Genomic DNA, 1,740 nt, shown 5'->3' on the forward strand with positions numbered 1-1,740 from the left:
GAAAGAGGGCTGTGGTAGGGGAGGAACAAAGGGAGGGAAGGCGTGGGGGGAGAGCCAAGGGTTCGGGGGAAGGAGGGAGGGGAGGAGAGGAGGGAGAGGAGGAGAGAAGGGAGGGAAATCACAGGGACCGAACTCGGCATATTTACGGAGATATCGTTGAAGCGGGAAAGGGATAAGAGAGGAGGGAGGATGGGCAGTGGAATGGATTCTTTCGCGAACGAATGTATGGTCCAGTCGTTGTCTGAGAATGGTGAATTCGACGCTCGGACGAAGGGGGGGGAAAGAGAGAACGAGGCGGGAAGTGGGTCGGGAAGGAGGGAAGCTTGGATGGGATGGACGGGAGGAAAGCATGGATAGGGTTAGAGTAGCCGCACTAATTTGTATATCAATAATAACAGCCTGGAGATGGGGAGGGGTGGGATGGAAGTGGAGTGACAAAGGCGGTGAATGTCGCGGTGAGATATCTGTGAGAAAAATCTGGTGAAGAAACCGCGTGTGGTTTGTGCTGCCGGAGGGAAAATTACAAGGGAAGGTAGGACGGAGAGGGGGTCGAGAAGGGTGTGGATAAGGGCAGAGAACAGCAAACGTACAGTCTGTATCAAAGATAAAATACATCGATTAGGAAAAATGTCAGATAGTTGAGACATCCATGTCAGATATTTCAGTACATCCATGTCAGATAATTGAGTACATCCTTTATATATTAAATCAAGAACTTTGGAGGCACCGTTAGATACCTTGGCGATTCTTTGTGCCTGTGCGTTTCCAGGTATTTTTTTCTGTCTGTTATCGTCATGTTCGGGGGAGGATTTGGGAACGCTCCCAGACAGAGTCTTCGCATCGTCGGAGTCAGGGTCCAGCGGAATCCAGACACTGTGAACGCTGGAAAATTGCACCGCTGGCTCTGAGGGGGAGGATGGATCAATCTGCTGAGCAGATGAGCGTGCAGGGGCTGCCGTAGCCGCAGGAGGCTTATCACGGAGGGGGCAGGGAGAAGAAGGAGGAAGAAGTGATAGCTCTGTCCTTTGTCTCTCTTTCTCCTGGTCCATACTTTCTTATTGCAAAATTCACCTCCGTTTACATGCTTTGAGGCCGGTGCTGGGCCACCCTCCGGCTTATCCTTCCTCCTCCTCCCCTTGGGGACCCCTTCTCTTCCACCCGCTGTCCCGGTCATTCCGCTCGTCTTGCCAGGCTGTCCCCTTAGCTTCCCCATCCTTTCCCTCAAAAACACTCGCCACTTTGACAAATTTTGCGACAAAGAAACCACTCACGTCCAAGTCTCCCTCTTCCCCTTCCTCCCATCCGCCCTCCCTCCCTCCCCCCCCCGGCAAGAAAAGCTGTACCTTGCCCCTCTCTTCGTCCGACAGAGCCTTTCCCCCTCCCGGAGCCCCCAGGCGTGGCTCAGCCGGCACCAGTTGCAAGACCGAGTACGTGTCGAGGGCGTACCGAACCATGTCCTCGTTTTCCTGAGGATTGAGGGTACAGGTGGAATAGGTCATGCTCCCCCCCACTCGCAACAAAAACACCGCCGCCCACCAAAACTTCCGTTGGAACGCCACGAACGCGTCCAAGTCTTGGCCCCGCACGGGGAGGGAGAACCGCGGTCGGAGGCCCAAGGCAGAGCAGGGGGGATCGAGGAGGACGTGGTCGAAGGTCTCGGGATAAAAACCGGGAACGAGGGGGAGGCCGTCGGTGTTTTTCGCCGCCGCGGCCAACACAGCCACAGGGTGAGACGAAGGC

The 1,740-nt window shown here is 55.3% G+C and overlaps 1 protein-coding gene across 1 annotated transcript; it reads right to left on the reverse strand.

Annotated features, from left to right (window-relative positions):
• Positions 1–1,115: 1,115 nt before the first annotated feature.
• On the reverse strand, positions 1,116–1,740 carry NGA_0448000 (uncharacterized protein; the record flags this gene model as incomplete). The annotated part of the gene is made up of 1 exon (XM_005853368.2): positions 1,116–1,740. A coding segment is annotated over one exon (625 nt), but the record flags the coding sequence as incomplete, so codon positions are not given.

This window comes from Nannochloropsis gaditana, assembly GCF_000240725.1.
Source record: "Nannochloropsis gaditana CCMP526 unplaced genomic scaffold scaffold929, whole genome shotgun sequence".
NCBI lineage: Eukaryota > Eustigmatophyceae > Eustigmatales > Monodopsidaceae > Microchloropsis > Microchloropsis gaditana.